Raw genomic sequence first — 19,070 nt, forward strand, 5'->3', positions numbered from 1 at the left:
ACATGGGCCAACTTCTGCTCACAGGTGGACTACTGCTTCCACAAAGAGCTGATGAGAAGCCTCGCAGATTTACACCAGCGTAAGCAAAAAGAGGAGTAAGCCAAAATATAAAAAATTAAACTTATCTTTGATTTAGACTATGACAACCACATTTGCAGGAAAACAGTCCAGTGTCTCCTTCGTTCCTCAGCTTTCTTTTCCACATAAGTCGAAGTTACACTAATTGCTATTGCGTGACAGCATGGAGGTGTTTCAGATAAGTATTTTACTGCAAGCATGGTTACAGAGCTTTACACTGCGTACGCAAATCACTGGTATGGAAAGCAAATGCAAAGAGATCTGCCTGCAATCAGAACATGAGAAGAGAATCAGTACACCAGAATCACTGGGTAAATCTGTGATGACTAGAACTGAAGGAGATGAGACTCAAAATAAAGAAATTTGCTAGTAGTGAAGAACTGCAGAATAAAGTTTGGACCTACATCCGGGGTTATTTTTCAGTGGTGGTGGCTACTACAAGTGTTTGAATCTGAAGTCAAATCATCTATTACAGACACCCCATATATTAAAAATTGTGAGATGCTCAGATTTAATCATATCCATGTAGGCTATGGCCCTAAGTGAATTTAGATACAAAGTGTATAGCGTAAGTTAATGCAGCAAAGAGTTAAGCTTGCATCAGTGACAAAGAGCTATGATACTTCTTTAAGGTAACTTTGGCATCAAACACGCAAACGTTTTGCCAACACTGTAACTGACTGACATTCAAAGATTCAGCAAGAGGAACTTACACATGACTGATTCATACAGCCTGAAATCTGACTGGAAATCTTGCACTGCTGCTTAGAAGCAGTATTGCAGAGTGATTTAAGCTCATAATGAAGAACTGTGTGTGCCTAGTTGAATGGTCATTAACTTGCTCACTTTGAAGGACCGAAGCAGGTTTAACAGCAGTTAAAAGCATAACACCAGCCACTGGAGGATGTCCACTGTTACCCGTGGCAGAAATGCTAGTATCCTCAAAGACTCCAAGACTTCAGTCTTTGGCCCTCCCTGGTAGCAGGACCAGATTGATCTCTTCTTTGTATTTGGTGCAAAAGCAAACAAGTTTATGCTGAACAGAGTTGTGTTCGAACTCGAAATGTTCACAGGAAATTGCAGAACTCTCCCCTCCCAAATCAATGCTTTCTTCAGAATATTATTCAGTATATTTCAGTTGTACATCATCCTTAGATCAAAGACTCCATTTCCAAGTGCTGTATAAACACAGTAACAGGAGGAATAATGCCCCTTTCAATACCAGGTCTAAATTAATTTTGACAAATCAGCAGTACAGATTGCATTCAGCCATGTTGCCTTCAAGCCCCCATTTCAACATCTCTGTACATATTGGGAAGCTGTGTCTAGGAAATGAGGAAGGGGTTTTTGCTCTTACCAGTAGAACCTGTTTGGTGCAACTCCCTCATGAAGAAGCAGCCATCTTCTGCCAAACTCCACTGAACTGAATAACTGGGGACAAAAACAAACAGTCATGAATCACAGTAAAACACAAAGATAACAGAGAAATTAATCTGAAGAAGCCTCTATCACTTCTGAGATAGTGACTTGGACTTTTACTTCTTCCAGTCTCAAAGGCACACACCTGAGGCAGCTGAAAAGTGTCTGCAGTGACTTTTATTGGCAGAGGCAATAGTGTGCTGTGTGACATGGGACACAAGTGGTATTACCTGAGACATCACTGTATGGGTACACCCAACAACCTGCCATGACTGCAAACTCATCACCTAGCTCTTCGTGGCACTCTCAGGTAATAAAATCATGCAGTGTGGGAAGGCTGCATTTTCCTTTTTTGAACTTGTGGTGGATACCAAATGTACAGCATCACACAGCAGTGTGATAACCTAGCCTAGCTCTGACAACAGATATACACAGTTGCCTTCCTTGATACTATCTCAGAAGGTCATTCTTTCTCCAGTTACCAGTAGCCATCCCTAGACAGCTTGTTCAATCTGGCACCAAAAAAGTGCTCAAACATGTCCAGACTTCTCTTGCAGGACTAAATGAGTTTAAATAGCACAAGTTACTTGTACCATGGAAACTCACAATTCTCCCTTTGCTCCTGTCCTTCTGCAAACAATGTGACACCTTCTCCTAGTCTGGTTACACAAACAATATCCAAATATATCAATCATTTCAGAAAATCTTTCCATGATAAATACCAAACCAGACTAAGAAAGGTCAGCAAAAAAGGCATATTACAAGTATTATAAATACTTTGACACATCTCTGTAGAATGATATACAAATGTTACTGTTACAAAGCATTTACAAACAGCTGTTCTCCGTAAATGCTGCCATCAGGTAATTCTCGGAAGGATAGTAGAGGGAAGGATCACTTGGGTTCTGTCTTTCTTATGCTTTATTTAACTTCAAATTTCTCATATGGGAAGCACTAAGAGGCAGTCAGCCCTATATTTTTTTTTTTGCAGATTCATCCTGTTTCCCCTCTTTCCCTTGCTTGATAGACTTGGTCTGTCCCCTTTTCTGGCAAGGAAGATATTGGACCCCTTTTTTGAACTGTGAGCTGCCTTTTCACGACACCACTTTAGGGATCTTGCACAAAATGCAAACAATCTGAATCTTTATGTGTAAACCTTGACAAATTTTTTTTTGAATGAGTAGTGGCAGTGGATTGGCAGGAAAGAGAAAGATGGATGCCTGTGAGAATGACTGAGAAGGAAAGAAGATGATTTTAAAGCTTTGTGTTGATCAGAAAGATGGTTTGAATGTATTTTAAGAATTATGAGACTGGGATGTAAGAAACCTTGAGATCTACTTCTTATTTACATTCCCAATGCAAACCCCTATATCCCTCAGCTTCCCTACTGTAAAACCTTCAAAGAACATGGAGAAATTAATTACAACAGCTTTTTAGTAAACAGTAGACTGGCATATGTTGAAATCTACTTTAAAATATGAAAGCTAAAAATTCACCTCTTTTTCTCTGAACACTGTCAAAGAACAGAGAGGGAAGAAGGTAAGACGGGATGGAAGATAACAAGGGTAAGAAAAGGAAAAACACTTTAGCTTTGTGGATAGAAATGCATCCCCTTTTAAAACTTCATTGGTGAGTCCGTTATTCTTCCTTAAGTAGAAGATTCTAGTAACATTTTTGTTTGAAACTTTAGGAGACCCTAATTATAACTAAGGAAAACTTTCATTTTTGAAAATTAAAGATGATCTTTAGGAACATTTAACAATGACTTTTGTAAAGTGCTTTGAGGTCACCTAATCAAGAACTTTACCATTACAGGAGGTATTTTTCCCCCTTCACATTCAAAATCCATTTCTAGACCTGCTTTTGTAATTGCAGCAAAACCAAAACCATAATAACAATAAGCTACTGTCAATTTATCTCTCAGATGCCAATGTTTTCCCTTTCATGGCAAAGTAGTTTCTTTTGTGCCAATTAATATGTCTTTGACATACAGTAATTGAAGTTTTAATAAAGTTCAGATCATCCTTTAATTAAGAACAGGGAGCAATCCAAACAACTCAGCAAACACCTCTGCTTTTCCAGACCAGGGATACACTGGATGTAACCTCTCCAGGGACACTGATGTTCAGATGGCGGAAATCACCACAGTGAATCTTGGTTTTCCCCTTTTGTATCTCTCACCCTACTCCCTCTCCAGTTTCCCTGAGCACAGCTTTCAGCAGGTTATCCCCTCTCTGAATTTAACGGTGATAGTATCCAGAGTGAATTAAGTACAGCCTGCAAAAGCTGTCTCTGTGCTTGTGTAGCGTCCCCCCTGCCATGCCTGCAGTCCCACTGCAGTGCCAGGTGGTTGAATGGCCCCGGTGCCACGGCTTCCCCCTGGCTCTTTCAGCACAGCTCTTCAGAGGGGCTCTTCTCCTGGTGCATCCGACAACTCCCCCAGCAGAACAGAAGCTGTGATGCTGCACAGCACCCAGGGAGCCCTACTTACTCTTGGTGTGTGCTCTGAGTGAGACATGTGATTCAGGTAATACGTGGAGAAGTGCAAGACTTTACAAGTTTGTTTCAAAGGGAGGAAATGGGTATAGCAATTCTACTGTCAGGGTTGGCCTTTCAAATTAGAAGCCGGTGCCCAGTGACCTGGAGACAGTGCGTGAGAAAAGGCAACAGCTCTCAAAGGGAAATATCAGCTCTCTGGGAACTCATGCCAAAGCTCTCATTGTCTTTGATGAGACACTTTAATAACCAACCTTTAGAAGGTTTTTCCTCCTTTGCCATTATCTCAGCACCAGTCTCAGCCTTTACTGACTCACAGCAGCACAAGCAGCATTAATATATCTTTAGCAAAGAGGGAATTCCCCACCTTATATGTCAGCCCCCCCAAAAAGAAAAAAAAAAATCCTTTGCAGTAAGGACTTTTTCAGTATTTTATTCTAAGTATCATTCATTTTAGACTGAGTTTATTTAGTTGGACCAGAAAAAAGAGAAATATTTGGAGGCTTTTGTCAAATATCAGTTATGATACAACTGGGATTATTTTTCCTGATTTAGCAATTATAGTGCTCGTATGGATATTTTTTAAACTCAGCATCATATTTTGTTGTTGTTATAAAAGCCCTCTCTCTCCTGGGACATCTTGTAATAGACTGATGCATGCAGTTCTTTCAGAGATGACATTTTATTTTCTTTGGCAAGCACTGCTGTCTTAATGACAATTTTCATCATTAGACTGAAATTAAGTAATGTTCTTTGCTACACTTCTTCATGTACCACAAGTAGAAAAGGAATCTATTACAATTTCAATGTTTGTTTTCTTCTGAGGGCCAAGCAGTGATCTGACACTTCTGTTTATACTGAGATAAAACTGTTATGAAGTACAAACCTTATACTGATCTCTCAGATTTGACCCTTGTTCATCAGGGAATAATTCTCTTCTTGCTTCCACTTCTCTTGTATATTTATTTTTCTGTGTAATACCCGAATACTTAAGAATAATTAACAGTCTGGTTTTGCTTTGTTTTTCTTTTTAAAATCCTAACATTCTGTGAAGTAGAAACCTACCACCTACCTCTCTTATATGGGAAAACAGAAATGCAGCAGAAAAGGAAAAGCTTACAAGGTTACAAATACCTTCCGAGGCTGAGCAGGGATTCACATAAACCCCCTGAACTGCAAGACAAGCCCCCAGCTATAGAAACAGCCTTCTTGCAACACGACTTTACTGTCTTCTGGAGTAGGGAAAGCTGACATCTGAAAACTAAACTTCTTTCCTTATCTACACCAAACAATATCTGTACACTACTCACTCTGTTATTTGTTTCCCAACCTCTGTGAGAAGCATAAGAGCTGCCCATGTATTTCATAGCAAAAGCGTAAGCTTCACCTTAAAATGCTCTGGGAAATCTGGGTAACAGCAGGATACAGTTGCCACATAACCTTCTCTTTCCCTTCTAATTTCCTAATCTTTCCAGCACTAATTTTAGACTTGTGTAATTTTTTTGCATTTTGGGCTATATTCTTTGATAAAATTTCCAATTTAAGACATTCAAAACATTCTTTAATATATAGATATTTTTAAAAACAAAAAATATTGTTTGTAAACAAAGGATAACTTTCCTATAATCCAATGAAAATGCAGAAGAAAAATAAAATATTTTAGAAATATTTGTAGTTAAAAAAACAAGCATTTGATGAAGGGGAAGAAGCTGTATGTATAAATTCTCAGTGAAAGTAAAATATTTAACAGAAATTAGTCAAACCTGATTGGTTTATTTACTTTACTTCAACAGCTTGCACTATAAAAAATAACAAAATTCCAGAAAATGTAGGGAGAAAAAATGATATTTTTCTAAAATGTTCCACTAAGAATAACTGGCATTTTATTTGACTCAACTGATCTAGACTGCAACATCACTTCTGGAAGGGAAAGTGTGCACTAGTGAAGAAGAAAAAGAACTCTACGCTTCTCTCTACTTCAGCTCTGGAAAATCTCCCCAAAGCAAAAAGCTCTCAAGATCTTAGCTTCATAAACCCCTCTAGTTTTTGGATGGTTCTGGATACATTCTGCCATGCATCTTTCTTTGCCCTTCTGCCCTGTCTTGCATAGAATGAACGCTTGTATTGTTTCATAATCTACCCATGTGCTACGGGTAACTGTAAAAGAGCTCTGGCGCCTTCCATCGTTTGACTACATCTATTTTATTCTTCCCTGGTTCGCCCATGTACTGTACCTCCTACACATCTTCCCTTCACTCAGATTTCTAACCTTTTTAGAGTAGAAATCACCTGTTGTAGCATGTGTTTACACAACATAAAGATTGCTGGGGCTCTCAGTAGCTTTTATAAAGACAAGGAAATTTTAAGTGTAGATAAGCGTAAGGCCAAGTGTTCCCCACAACAGATATTTCAGTAAAAGGTTCCACTATTCTGAATGGGGGAAATTACATGATTATGCCATATTTTTTCTAATACTTTTGTTTTCATCCACAAAGCAGCACAGCAATCCAAGAGTTTTGTACTTTCCTCTGGAACAAGGTGGCTACTATTGGAAATGTTGGATAAGAAAAACAACAGTTCTGCCATAAGATTTCCATATTACACTGGCTTCAGAAACAGCTTTCAATAATTCACAGGACTCAGAAAATATTTAGATACCATTGATTCCCTTCTTCTCATTGTTCATCAGTGTCTTATGTTTTATAAGTCTCTGAACTGAAATACTATCACATTTGAACACCAGAATTAATATCAATGAAGTTGGTATTAACTTGTATGTTATATATATAAAACACATCTTATACATAGCTTATATAACTGGACTATCAAAAAGGGATTCAGAAGGTAACCAACTCCTTCAATAGTTCTTCCAACGGACACATCTTAGTGAACATTATCTCTAATAAACAACTACTTACTGTAAAGAACACAATCTTCTCACTGTTTTAGAGATAAAGGTTGCATATCTCCACTAAAAAAAACTATAGAGAAACTTGAATGTGTAATATACAGACCCATCCTTAAAACACCTCTCCTAAAGGGATTGTGTGGGTGTCACAACTGCTATGAAATTTCAGACCTTCACTCACTTTTATGGAGCTAAACCAAATGACAGTAACTGAGGATTCACCTCTCTCTAATTTACTGGCAGTCTTATTTGGCTTTGTCTTTCTTTTTATTAGTCTATATGCATTTTAAAAACTCAAAAACAAGTAGTTAAGATATGAGCTTTGAGGGCCTAATGTTGTCTACACATCAGACAAATTTAATTCATTCTGATGTAATGACCGATGGTATGAGATTATGTCCTACAGGACTCTGCTTGTCTGTTTGGGTTTGACTGAGTTATGAAGTTGAGATCTTCTGACATAAACTCACATCTTTAGCACAAAAAAAAGAGCTGTTAACAGTTTCATAAAGTATTGTACCTGGACACTCACTTTAATAAAATTGTACTGTGCACCACTTGTTTCCCTTACAAACACTGGATTTTCCCTGAGATTTTCCTAACCAAAAATCTGGCTCTTATGAGGCGGTTGAATTGTTTATTTGGTTGTTGAACCTGACGGGTAAGAAAGCATGGTGTCAACCAGATGTTGCTAGTAAACACAAACTTGTCTTAAAGAGAGCAACCCTCATACCTCCCCAGTTCCAACAAGCTCTGTACTCCCCAGAGCCAGTGGGTAACTCTGCTACCTGCATACGCATCAAACTCACCATAACAAAAACTTACACTTGCAGTAATCTATATATCATCCAAGAAGAAAGACAAACATTTCCTCATTTAACATCTGACTTTGAAAGCAAAGTTACTGTGGTGGGTTGACCCTGGCTGGACACCAGGTGCCCACCAAAGCCGCTCTATCACTCCCCTCCTCAGCTGGACAGGGGAGAGAAAATACAAGGAAAGTCTCGTGGGTTGAGTTAAGGACAGAGAGATCATTCAGCAATTCCCATCACAGGCAAAACAGATTTGACTTGGGGGAATTAATTTAATTAATTACCAATCAAATTAGAATAGGGTAAATGAGAAATAAAACTAAATCTCAAAACACCTTGCCCCCACACCTCCCTTCTTCCCGGGCTCAACTCCACGCCTGATTTTCTCTACCTCCTTCCCCCCCAGCGGTACATGGGGACGGGGAATAGGGGTTGGGGTCAGTTCATCACACGTTGTCTCTGCCGCTCCTTCCTCCTCAGGGAGAGGACTCCTCACTCATCCCCTGCTCCAGCGTGGGGTCCCTCCCACAGGAGACAGTCCTCCACGAACTTCTCCAACGTGAGTCCTTCCTACAGGCTGCAGTTCTTCACAAACTGCTCCAGCATGCGTCCCTTCCACGGTGTGCTGCCCTTCAGGCACAGACTGCTCCAGCGTGGGTCCCCCACAGGGTCACAAGTCCTGCCAGAAAACCTGCTCCAGCGTGGGGTCCTCTCTCTATGGATCCACAGGTCCTGCCAGGAGCCTGCTCCAGTGTGGGCTTCCCACAGGGTCACAGCCTCCTTTGGGCATCCCCCTGCTCCAGCATGGGGTCCTCCCCAGGCTGCAGGTGGAGATCTGCTCCACCGTGGACCTCCATGTACTGCAGGGGGACAGCCTGCCTCACCATGGTCTTCCCCATGGGCTGCAGGGGAATCTCTGCTCCAGTGCCTGGAGCATCTCCTCCCCTCCTTCTGCACTGACCTGGGGATCTGCAGGGCTGTTTCTCTCACATATTCTCACTCCTCTCTCCAGATGCAGTTGCAGTTGCCCAGGTTTTCCCCCCCTTCTTAAAAATGTTATTACAGAGGTGCTAGCACCATCCCTGATGGGCTCGGCCTTGGCCAGCAGTGGGTCCATCTTGGAGCTGGCTGACATTGGCTCTGTCGGACACAGGGGAAGCTTCCAGCCACTTCTCACAGAAGCCACCCCTGAACCTCGCCCACTACCAAAACCTTGCCACACAAACCCAATATAGTTACACATATGAACTACCAAGAATCTGAATGACCCACCAATTCTGATACAATGCCATTTGAAGGGTCATTATGCTATTCAAGACCTACCATCACCCCTTCTGTTCTCAAGAGTTTCATTTTCCCAGCCAAAGCTTTCTGTCACACGTGGAGTCCCTCATAGCTTCAGTTTCATTTTAATGCCTGAACAAATTGCTGCAGATATGACTGACTCAGAGTGCCCATGATGTTTCATCATTCAGTGTTTAAACTAATTGCGTATTCTGATTAAATATTTGGTTCTGATGCTTCCTCACACACTGATCTTGAATCATGTGGTAGTTCCACGTGCTTCCTATGCTGATGAGGATATTCAATTTTATGCACTGGTTTAATCTCATGCAAAAAACTTTATGCACGTGGAAATCCAGAATCTGGCTAAAGGAAAGGTGATTTAAATTGCATGCTGGAAGTGACATGAGGGAAATACTTTGAGCAAGTTAGTAGGTCCCATTATTTTTCTTTCACTTAAGAAATTTCCCCTAAACAAGTTATAGTGGAATACAGCAGTCTAAGTTTATTTGTTGATTGGATTTACCAACTTTGGTATTCTTATATTCACAAAAGAAAAAGCTCTCTTTCTCTCACCTCTAGTTTCCATGAAAGCTCCACTCATTCTTCCTGGACACAGATCAGACCAAAGCAATTCAACCTACACTACAGTATTGACCTAAAAAAACATACACAACTGGAAAACTAGCTCAGATCATCTTCGAAAACACTGGGTTTGATTCAAATTCACCACTAATTCCCCGAGAAGGTTCCAGAGTCGATCCCCCTGACAGTTTCTTCACATATGCTGATTTCTTGCCTCTTACACTTCCTGGTGTTTCTATAAGATGATTACAACTAACCCTGTTCGTGTTGTTTCACCCTCACCCCTTCAAATTTAATCTATTCACACACAAAAATCCCCAAAACACCATGTTGTGGTGTAAAAGGAGCGTAGGGGGACAGGGAATGGGGGTTGGGGTCAGTTCATCACCTGTTGTCTCTGCTGCTCCTTCCACCTCAGGGGGGCGACTCCTCACTCTTCCCCTGCTCCACCGTGGGGTCCTTCGCACAGGAGACAGTCCTGCACAAACTTCTCCAGCACGGGTCCCTTCCACGGACCAATCTTCAATCACAGACTGCGCCAGCACAGGCTTTCCTACAGAGTCATGGCCATCTTGGGGGGCATCCTCCTGCTCCAGCGTGGGCTCCTCCCCGGGCTGCAGGTGGGCATCTGGGCTGCGGGGGGACAGCCTGCCATCTCACCATGGGCTGCGGGGGCAGCCCCTCCTCCGGCACACCTCCTCCCCCACCTTCTTTGCTGACCTTGGCGTCTGCACAGGGGTTTCTCTGACACTCCAATCTCCCCCCACCACTGCAGGTTCCCCGTCTTAAATACATCATCCCAGAGGCACTACCACCGTCGCTGATGAGCTTGGCCTTGGCCAGATGTGGGTCTGACTTGGAGCCGAGGAAGCTTCTAGCAGCTTCTCACAGGAGCCACCTCTGCAGCACCTCCCCTGCTATCAAAACCCCACCACACAAACCCCAAAACCACCAGTGCACCTAAACCACAGATTTTCTACTGATGAACCATATAAAGATTTGAGAGATCACATTTTCCTCACCTTTAGAATATTTTTTTTAAATTTATCTCAATTTCACCAAAAAATACAACATTCCAAAAGCACAGTTTAACTTCAACTACAAACATAACAGAGTCATACTGTATAAAGACAACTCTTTATGAAGATGCAACAGTGTAATTTGAAATAAATGCAGGCAAGTCCTTCTCCTTATTCCCATTCATTTATACTGAATAATTTTATTGCTGATAAATTGTACTTTACTACCACCGCAGGTGTATTTGAAGAAATTCTAGTCTTCTACAAAGTTTCAGTCATTATTCTCATTGTTCATAGGGGCATTATTCAAATGTTATTCAACTGTGAAAGACCATATTTAGAACTAATCTAAAACCTTCAGGAAAGCAAAGAGCAATAGGATAGACATCACATGGATTGCTTCAATTCAGTGATGTACTACTTCAGTTTAAGTCTCTCTTGCATTTTTTTTGCTTTCTATGCAGTCTGCAGAAAAGGATGGGGTTAGTGCATCAGGTAAGGACTTAAGATTGAACATGTTTATATAGGTATACAGAGTAGTCCTTTATGATCTTTCAGGCCCTTATGCCCTTGGATCTACCTGCTAGATGCTACCTGGATGAAAAGTTATCACAGTGGGAAAGAAGTTTCCACGGTGGTGCTACAGACATCTCAAACAGTGAAAAAGAATGAGCAGGGACTTGAATGCACACATATTCCCAACATGCATCCAGTGCAGCTTATTTGGGTATCAAAGTACATTAAGTTTAAACAAATTACTGCACAGGGCATTTCTTCTTCAGAGCAGTCAAAGGCTGGGAGGTATGCTGTTATTCCATGAATAACACTATTCTTCGTTTAGAAGAGCCATGGACCAGGCTATTCTCTTCCAACACTGAATGTAATAGAACAGTATGTTTTGTATAAACAAAGAATCTGAAATTGTGCATGGTACTTCCTTCCTGGAGTGGAGCATAAGACTCATGATCCAGGATACAAAAATGGGCTACAGGGCTGATACTCGTTTACTTCCCTGATCTCTGATCTAATTGCAAATTATGGTGTTAAGCTGCTTGGATATCCTTGAAGCAATGAAGTTCATAGGACATTGCATAGACTTTGAACATTTTAAGTTGCAGCAATGCATTAATCATGCCACGCAGAAGCCATCAATAAGGTTACCCAATAATTGGTGTTTATTGAATTCTGATGGAAACACATCAGAGTGATAAAGCTTTCAGATACCTGCTTCAGAGCCCATTCAAACACCAGTGAGATCTGCAGCTCTGCGGCTGCTTTTGCTGGTGAACCGCACACTACTGTCATGTAGACTTGTTCATTATGATCACAACAAAGCAATTTCTTTTGTGCGTGTTCATCAGACCAAAGCATCCTGCAGATGACCCTCAGCTTTCTTTGTACCTATTCCTCAATAACTCCTCACACATTCTCAGATATGAACGACATCAGCTGTTGTTCTGGTTTTGTGGCAGTTTACAAGCAACTGTATTAGCATGATGTCTCCAGTGCATTCAATTCATATGCTAAAAAAGTGTCAGGAAACACATCTTTACCAGCAGATATTTAAAGGAATCTGCCTGGCATATATATTTTAAAGCCAGAAGGAACCACTAATGTCATCAGTCTGTTATCCTCCTAACAGATGCTGCAGAATCTTTACCACTATCTCAAGCAGCAGAGAGAATTATTCAGGCCAACAACTGATGGCTGAACTAGATTGTATCATTTGGAAAGACAACCAATCTCAAGTCTAAGGGATGATGAATTTACCACTCCACTTAGTATGTTGTCCTCAAGGTTAATTCCCTTCTTTGTTAAAAAATACTGTCTCTGAAACAGGTAACAGGATATCGTGCACTTGCTTTGTGTTGTGTTGTAAATTTACTAGGTAGGTTCATAACTGTTTAAATAACTGCATTACATAAACGCATTTTTGTTTAAAAAGTGTGTTGTATTAGAATAAGAACAGAACAGAAAAGGCTTATTACAGCAGAACTTAGGGCAAAGTGTCAGAATTTTCATGCACACATGCTTAGCTTTAAATTAAAAAATAAATTATTGTTTATCATTTGCATTGTATTAAAACCTATGGCTCCAAGTGAATTTATTGTTGACAGGCACTTTGTATAATAAGAAACGGGAGACATGTTGGAGAGTACAGTCAAAACAAATGACAAGAGGTAGAGAAGGGAGAGGTGAGTCATCTACAGAAAAAGGAAGGGAGTTGCTCAACACCACAGAGATCGGTGGCAGACCTGGTGATATGGATTACATTTCTTTATTCCTAATCCAGTGAACTGTCCAACTCTCATGGAAAGGAAAAAAGCAATTTTTTCATGGAAGTAGGAAAATTGGAGTTATGTAGAGCACAGAAAACCTTGCAGAGAAACAACAGATCTACCCACAGCTATAAGTATGCATCCAACGATCCCAAAGCAGCAAAAGAACAAGTTCTCTAGGGGTACAGAGGGCTGATGTTTACACAGATGGATAAGCAAGGACATACTGATTTGCCTAAAGATGAGTGAGTCAGTAGTAAAGAGCACAGTGATTACTGCTCAAGAGTCTTTTCTTCTGTTTCACTGATCACACTCCTGGCCCAGAAATGTATCTTCCTCTCTGGACTGCCAGGCTGCCACTGGGCTCTGCCAGTTGATTTTTTATTTTTCTTTTTTATTATTTATTAGAGGAGGACAGAATGTTAGAGATTCCTCATACTTTTAATTCCATTCTTTATTTTAAATTGTTACCACAGCACACTATGCTTAGTGAGGTCTGTAAAAGACTGATGCGTACTCTAGGAAAGTATATTTTATGACATAGTTTGTACACTGGCTTATGGCCAATTAAAAAAAAAAAGATACAATCTGACACCATTATTCTTCTGACTGAGACAATGCTGAGGAACTGACTGTATGAGAAGAAAGGAGGAAAACTCCTAATAAAGTAACAGCCAGATTAATAGTTTTGATGTCCCTTCCTTGTTCATTTTCAGTATGCTAGTTACCACCAAATGCTTATCAGTTTGCCTAGAAAAAAAAGGCACATTTGCAAAGAGTTGTGTGCAAGATGTGTTATCAGCATGCCTGACAGGTGTCTGTGCTTAAGCTCCTCACACAAATGGCATGCACAGCCCTAGCTACAAACGTGGCTGTTTCTGTGCGTGACTGATCACTTGCTTAGAAACATAACCACATGGAAAGTCTTAAAAATAGGGACTAGTATTCACAAGGCCTTTGTGTGGAAGGCCCTTTCCATCCCTGGCACAAGTGTTGGTAACCCAGAAAGGACATCTGTGATCATGCAGAAAGTGCAACGTTGCAAAGGCTGGGACAAACAACTTTTAATGTGCAAATTCCTTATTACTTTTCATCTTCAACAATCTGCGTCAAAGAAAATCAAGTCTGCTGGAAAGCTGGCTTGGTTGATTAGCAGTGCCCCAAATATTAACACACGTAGAGTAGACTGTTGCAGGAGTAATGCCGCAGGGAAAGTGGGTTATTCACATAGGCTAATGTTAGCTTTATGCAAACTAGCTCCCTGGTTGTGTCTGTAGTCTGTCAAAAGAGATAGGCTTTTCCAGAGGATGATTCAAAGTGGCTAATGCTCACCACTCTAGTGAAGCTTTCTACCTCTCCATTAATTTTAGATGGGATTAGCCTCCCTCAGCTAACACTAGTCCAAGTGAATAGCCCTCTAAATGTTGTCAGCAATGTGGAAGAAAAAACACTCCAAAATGATGTCGCCTGATGTTAATGGAAATTTTTAAAAAAAACCTATGACGCAATTTCTGATAAAATAAATCTGGTTTATGTAGGCAGTGACTGTTACTACTGAAATTAAGAGGCTGTAAATAAAAACAGAATAATTTTGGTTGAAATGAACCTCTGGAGGTCCCTAGTCTGACCCTTTTCCAAGCAGGGTCACCCTCAAAGTTAGATCCTAATGCAGGGAAATGAAAGGCTTTAGAATTAGGAAATGCATCCAAAATAGTACATGGCATCTTCAAGGCCAAATACTGGCTACATCTATGGCAGATACTCTACTGTCAGACACAGGCATTAGACCAAACACATGGATAGATAGGGCTGACGGTACTTTTAAGAGTTGGCCTGTTCTCTCACACAGACATCCTGTGACCATATGCATCCTTATCTCTAAGTGGTTCCTCTGTTTTCTCTTCCACTTGAACGCATGAGGAGTGGACCTCCTTTACTGTAGGAAACTGAAGAAGATGACATGGTTTGATGCCAGATGCTGTCCCACAAGCAACAGAATATTGATTTGTTAAACTTCAGCACTGTAGCTATTCAGCCAAGTATGTAAATGTCCCTAACTCACTGATCTCCAGCATCACACTCAGAGTAAATAAAGGTAGATAGATGGAATCAGATATTTGGGAAAGGCCAAAATGAAAACAGTAAGAAAAAAAAAGGAAATGTAAACCTCTTCATTTACTAGTGCTATGTTGACAGAGCTCCTTTAGTCTGGGGTGCCTTGCTTTTCAAGAGTTCATTTAAAATGAAAGAGGAGAAGCAACAACAATAACTCCATTTTAAACCTGCTTTTTCAGTCTCTGTTGCTGCCTTCCAGTGCTTGAGTGCCTTTGCGCATTTATTCCTGACCTGGGCAATTACGACCCTGCATTTCGCCTGTCTGACTTGTGTTTCCCAATATCACCTGTATTTCATGTCTCCAAATATCTCTGTTATTCATGGCTGATTACTAACCATTCCTCTGTGTCTGATCCATCTGAATAGCAGAAGATGTCTCCACATGAAGCAGAGGCTCTTACATCGCCCCCTCTGATTACACAGCAAACCACTTTTGAAGATTACATAGTAATACATAAGCAATACTGCCATAAAATACAGCCTCTCATCCCACAAGCAAGCTGATTAACCCACAAAAGCTCACACATACAAGACCTCCGACAAGCTTTTGCCTCATAAGCCATGCTTTACTGTGTCTGAAGTTTCCTCCTGAATTGTAACTCCTCTTACACAGAAAATGGAGAAGCATGCAGTAGTTCCACAATTACGTGGTAAGAATCAGCCATGTAACAACTGTACTCTCAGCCAGAACAATGAATGCAATCATGAAGCAATTAGTGCAGGTGGCAGATGGTTTGCTGCTCCTTTTTTCTCAAGACTGGCAGGAAAAAGTCATGACTGAATAAGGGACTTGTCTGTCAGCAGTGGTAATTTAAGTCTGCTGCCCAAGGCAGAGACACAGGGGAGAGATATGTGAACGAAAGCAACCGAGTCACTGAAGCTTAATGAGTTATTGCTCATCAGCTGAACCCCAGTAATTAACCACATTCACCCACACACAACACCCAAGAAACTGGGACATAAAATGACTTCAGTTAACACAGATTTCCCTACCATTGAGTAAATCACTATTCAACCAAACAAAAAAAGATCTGTAGTACTTATCACAGTGATACACTCAGTGGGCTGTGAAGAGATTGAGGGATGATGCTATGTGACCCATTTCCTGTTCATTACAGTTGAGCAACAAGAGGCATGCACTATTGGCTTTGCCCTCATCAGTCCTGAATTGGATGGACAACTTCCTAAAATCAAACCAGTCCAGACCCAATGTGATTCCTGTCTCTCCAGTTCTTGCTCTATTTACCACCTGATTCTCCTGGTCCCACCTGCTGCAACAACAAGATGCAAATGGATGGCAACAATGACGTTGCTTGCTAGAAGGATGTAAATGTGTTTTCTAGTTGATTCTCACCTCCATCCTGAACATCAACTGCAAAATTAAATGACTGTGACAATCCTAACTGGTCAAAATCCAACTAACTCCTTACAACCCCCATCAACAAAACCTTCACAGCCTCTTCAGTCAGTGGCATCAGTGATATCAAAATGTAAATTTCTTACCATGCAGATACATTTCCCTTACTTCCTCAGGTTACTCTTAGTGTGTACACAGTGCCTGGTATCCAAGGAGTAATGGGTTCTCTTTCCTTAAATACAGCCTTAGCACGAGATCGCGAAATAGCAAACAGCAGTGTCGTTTATTTCAAACTACCCACAGTTCCCATTGCAATTATCTAAATGCCTGCAGGGCCTCTTAATTACTCTGAGAAAATTCTGCCTTTGGATATACAAGCACGAAACCAATGGGAGTCATTTACACTTAGCCACAGGCTGACCTCGACCCTTAGAGTTACGTTTAATTTAGTCCAAGCTGGTTAATACTCTTTGCCTGTTGGTTACCCTCTACAGTTCTTGGCCAAGGCTTGCTGAAGTCAGAAAATGTATCCATTAGACTTTAAAGTAGAAACCAGGCCTGCAACTCATGCCCATACAGAGTACTTTAAAATTCTATTTTAGAGTTAATTGGTACGGATCTACAGACCTTGTGCTACATGATTTTTCTCTTGCAACTACTGTATTGAATTATCAACAGTTATCCAATTTGCTAATCAATGTCATAACACAAAGAAATTTTACCATACAGCCTGCAGCCTCTCACCCAAAACACCCCATACACACAACTCCGACACCAACCCCATAAATTCAGGTTAAGGCACAAAAGGGCCCTTTGTTCTGATATCCGGATTGTTGTTTAGGATTCTGTAGAATAAGAGTGGGAGTTTCCTATGGAATAGAGACAATATACTTGCTGGTAGCGTTCTACCATAAATTAGATGAGCATTAGCTGTATGGACTCTAATTCACAATTATTTCCTGAGCAGGCTGAATACCACAAAAGCTGAAATTCATTTTCTACTATTTCCTACTTTTATTTGACAAATTTACCACTGAAAGTTTCATTGATCCTCATGTAATAAATTTCCTGTTACTAACACACAGTAACTTTCATTCCAATGGGTCCTAAAAGAGGGCAGAGACCAGAATCTGTTCAGTTTCATCTCAGTCCAGAGAATTCAACAGCCACAAGGGAAAGGAAACATTTTGACCTTGTCTAATTACATACTGAACACCCAGAAATAATTTAATCTGCACCTTCCTCTGAACAGATTATAACCACAGTACACTCTACAAAACGCTGTCAGACAGGTGAGTGAAAAATATTGCATGCAATTGACTCTACAGGAAGAATTAGGCAGGCAAGATGCATTTCTCATAGTTGGAAAGGATATTAAGCTACAGCCCTGGAAGGATACCGGTTTTGAGTTTAAAGCACAGGACTGAACTTCTATTCCAAAAATTCCCATAAGATTATTTTTTGACCTTACCTACTTATTTAGCTTCCTTATACCTTTATTTTCTTAGGCTTACAGTAAAAGTAACAACAAGCCTAATTTAGGCTAAAGGAAAATTAGTTAATGTTTGTAAAATGAATTCAAGTACACAAATAGAAAACATCATAGAATTCAAACTTTTAAGTTGATATTTACGTTAATGTATAACCTGAACAATTCAGCCAATACTTTGATTATTGATTAGATTCAGATTCTCATAGATTCATCATATGTAAAACAAAAAGAGACCAGTAAATTACTTTGTATAAAGGCTTATATACTAGATGCCAAGATATTTCACCCTTTTACCTCTGTTGGGAGCTCAGCAAATTGTGTTTTGGTATTTTTCCAGTTTTATTCAAAAACATCAAAATGTCAGGATGTGAAATCCGCTATTTCTCAGAGCAGTTTGCTCCAATGGCTAGTTACTTCACAGTTGAGTTTATCTGCCATTCACTCCTAGCCATCAATTCTTGTTAGAGGTTTTTTTTTGCTAGATCAAAATGCTTACTCACATGTTTTGTCTTCACCCATGGAGGTATTTATGGACAACAATATAGTTTCCCTTCAATCTGCTTTTTGGTAAACTAAACAGATTGAGCGCTGTGAAGTCCTTCACTGGAAGACAACTGACTTGTGAGTATTGATGTGCCTGATTTTCAAAAAGTTCTAACAATGAGGCCTCTTACAATCAAGTCTCGTTCTGCTATCTCAAGTAGGCCAGCAAAAAATCAAGGCAAATCTCACAGCATATTTATTTGACCAACGGATTACCCGTACTGAAGGAACTGGACTTCAAAGGAAATTGACTCACCACTACTTTTCTCTTAGAAAATCAAAGGCTATTTGAAAATATGCCAACCAGATAGGAACAAGGAGTGTCTTATACTGTTCTTGGAGCTGGTGCTAGGCTGGAGCAAAAGAATTGTTAAATAAGAGGACAGAAAGCCTCATTAGAGGTTTATTCCTATCGTGAAGAATCCTAGCTGTCTTCTCTGCCCATTAACCGTCACATGATATTGCCAAAAGGACTGATGAATAAATGCACACTGCCAGGTCAGTCATAGAGGGCTAGGCCCCAAGAACACAGTGGGTGCCCATGTCCTTTACTTTGCCCTTTACATTGAGACTTACTCAATGTTTCTTGCTTGGAAATACCAGTTTGGTATTTCCAAAGACTTTCCTGGTATCGCCCCAAAGACTGTCCTGAATGCTCTGCAGCAGTTACGTAGAGAGATGGA

The 19,070-nt window shown here is 40.5% G+C and overlaps 1 protein-coding gene across 4 annotated transcripts in view; it reads right to left on the bottom strand.

Annotated features, from left to right (window-relative positions):
- Positions 1 to 19,070, bottom strand: part of SORCS1 (sortilin related VPS10 domain containing receptor 1) — a 308,841-nt gene that overhangs the window by 99,844 nt on the left and 189,927 nt on the right. For all 4 annotated transcript variants that reach the window (XM_069796931.1, XM_069796930.1, XM_069796929.1 and 1 more), the window contains exon 5: positions 1,436 to 1,509. In XM_069796931.1, coding sequence (XP_069653032.1) covers positions 1,436 to 1,509 — 74 coding nt within the window. The remainder of the gene's footprint in view (positions 1 to 1,435; positions 1,510 to 19,070) is intronic.

This window comes from Haliaeetus albicilla, chromosome 11 (assembly GCF_947461875.1).
Source record: "Haliaeetus albicilla chromosome 11, bHalAlb1.1, whole genome shotgun sequence".
Classification (NCBI taxonomy): domain Eukaryota; kingdom Metazoa; phylum Chordata; class Aves; order Accipitriformes; family Accipitridae; genus Haliaeetus; species Haliaeetus albicilla.